The sequence below is a fragment of the Limulus polyphemus genome, unplaced genomic scaffold (assembly GCF_000517525.1).
Source record: "Limulus polyphemus unplaced genomic scaffold, Limulus_polyphemus-2.1.2 Scaffold11085, whole genome shotgun sequence".
Taxonomy (NCBI): Eukaryota; Metazoa; Arthropoda; class Merostomata; order Xiphosura; family Limulidae; genus Limulus; species Limulus polyphemus.
In genome coordinates, this window is record NW_013676695.1 from 2,339 (window position 1) to 4,850 (window position 2,512).

General features: G+C 29.6%; 1 protein-coding gene across 1 annotated transcript; it reads right to left on the bottom strand.

Annotated features, from left to right (window-relative positions):
* Positions 1-263: 263 nt before the first annotated feature.
* LOC106476641 (techylectin-5B-like) lies at positions 264-2,284 on the bottom strand. The gene is made up of 5 exons (XM_013937284.2): positions 2,039-2,284; positions 1,445-1,550; positions 1,149-1,313; positions 555-809; positions 264-437 (listed from the first exon to the last, which is right to left on the bottom strand). The coding sequence occupies exons 1-5, from the start codon at positions 2,063-2,065 to the stop codon at positions 382-384; spliced, it is 609 nt and encodes a 202-aa protein (XP_013792738.2). The 5' UTR covers positions 2,066-2,284; the 3' UTR covers positions 264-381.
* Between the last annotated feature and the right edge of the window lie 228 nt (positions 2,285-2,512).

Consider the following 2,512-nt stretch of genomic DNA (forward strand, 5'->3'; position numbering starts at 1 on the left):
TTTTTTCTGAGTTTAAATAATTTAGCTAGAAAATAATTTAATTCACTAGTACGTTTTTTCTTTATTTAATGCTGGGTGATATCGTTAAGCCTTTTACACAACGCCATCTGAAGAAATTTTTTATTAATTACACAAACGCTATAGAAGCAGAAGGTAATATATTACAAAGAGACAGTAAGATAATTATACTAACTTATCTACAACATTCACGTCTAAATAAGATAATTGTAGAATATAAACATTTATCCATAGAATTTCTATTGAACATATTAGATCAAAGTAAGAGATATACTGATCCACCAGAATATATATGTGTGTGTATTTGGTTGAAGTATTTATTTCAGTTAACAAATATGCAACATTTTGAAAAGGGTCTCCAAACTATGGGTTTCTCGTAATTACATTTGGTTGAAGTCTGTTGACACTCAGATAAAATTCTGCACAAAAATATAAAAATTAATGGTATCTATCTCTCTTGTCTGTCTATCTATACATAAATAGTGTAAAATACAATTTTCCATAGTATATTTATAATTTATATATTCTTTATTCACCATTAATAAAATCCACAGGTCTTATTTTCATTTCGCTTGTCTTTAATGTGCTGTGTTTACTTTTCCACTCATGCCAAGTAATACCTGTAGTGTCTACCTTATCTACTGTGTAATAAAAGCCGTTTAAGTTTGTGCTGTGACAGTTATTATACCACCATCCGCCTTTGTGTGCTTGAGCACAACTGCCTTTGTGTTTATCGTTGTCTTTATCCTTGGTGCTGAACATCATGTTGTTGTGGTGAGCGAGAGAATTTCCTAAAATTATATCGAAATAATTTAAAAATTAAACAACAAAACATAAACATCTAATGTAGGATATTATCTATTGGAATAGGGTTTCTTTTTTTTTTCAATTGTTTTGTAACTATGAACCAGAGTTGTAATACTTAAATGATATTTATTTAAAATATTTCTAATTTCTGTTAATGATTTTATTAGCTTAACGATTATATATATGACTATATTACGTGACATAACAATGAATAAATTGTATAAATATAATTTCATGCACAAACATTTCTTAAGGCTACCGCACCTATTTTTTCTCTCTAAATATCAATAATATATTTATATCAACAAATAGTTTAAACTCACCCGCGTCACCCTTGTACGTCTTGAAACTCATTTTATAAAGATCTATTTCACTTCGTACTAAGAACTCATCATGTTCTGCATATCTTCGAACTCCTTCAAAGTCTTCCAAATCAACACGGAGCACCATGTTGTTTTGATTGGTCAACGAGAAGATGATGTCATTTCCTGGAACAGAAGCAGTCCATAATAAATAAATTGTTTACAAAACCGTAAATAATTAATTATACCGAATAATCCTAAATAACATGAAATATAAAAGTATTGGAACACTGTTAAATAAATATGTAAAGTTTTACCTAACCAAAACTCCTTGGTTAAGTTTCCAAAACCATTTTTGTATTCTTCCCAAGATCTGTAAAAACTTTCAACTGGTTTTCCAAAATCTCTTCTTCTTTGGATCAACTAGAAATAAAAATAATAATAAAAAATACATAATACGTTGTTTGAAATGTCACGAACAACAACAACATGAAAATTCAAAATAGATATTTCTGCATGATTTGTTTATTAGCAACTGAAACATGAGGAAACTGTCTTGAGTGAAACGTTTTACAAGTAAAATAAGAAACATTCCCCCGATCTAAATGTATGTGTGAAAGATGATTGTAGAATAAAAGCAAATAAATAGTAATAAATAAAACTTAGAACAAAAGTATGACCAAGTGAAAACACGTTTGGCAAATACTAAATTTAAACGTGATAATTGGAATGTTTTAATGAACAGAGTTAGTGAAGAAATATAATAAAAAATTTAAAAGTGTTATCATATTAGGAAAGTAAACATATTTAATTTTCTTTGATATTTCTTAAATTGAAATACATTTTCATAAAAAAGGCCCTAATAATACTTGATTAAAGCCTCGCTTTGAGACAAAGTTTAGTTCACCCACCGTCCACCCTCCTCCTGATGTCTCCATATCACAGTATACAGAGATCGACTGATTCAAAAACCGTGGCTGAATCTTGTAGACACCGCTGGTTCGGTTCAGTTGTTGTTTATAGATACTGGCACAATCTTCTGGTAGAGGTTCCGTCGTCTGTGTCACGCAAAGAGATTGTTGAAAGGCTCCGTTTGTCTGGTTTTGTTTGTCATTAAGAATCGGTGGAAATGTTCGTTCAAGTGTGTTTGTAGAAAATACATCTAAAGAGTAACAGAGAAAAACTTTAATGTGAAAACAGAAAAGGAGTTGAACATACAGTGTTACCAACAATAACATTGTAACATTTAGGTTTAACATTCCAACTTAGCATATAGTTATTATTTAACTATATATTTCTTTTATAGAGTCATTAACATCAAAATTCTTAACAACGGACAACAACTCTTACGATAAAAATAACTCCAGTGTTTATAAGAAGAAGCG

Coding starts and splice junctions, on each gene's coding strand:
- LOC106476641 (XM_013937284.2), bottom strand. CDS start 2,065: ATGGAGACATCAGGAGGAGGGTGGACG. Junction 1,551..2,038: donor CATCAGGAGGAGGGTGGACG/GTGGGTGAACTA, acceptor TTTTATTTCTAG/TTGATCCAAAGAAGAAGAGA. Junction 438..554: donor ACCTGTGGATTTTATTAATG/GTGAATAAAGAA, acceptor ATTTTTGTGCAG/AATTTTATCTGAGTGTCAAC.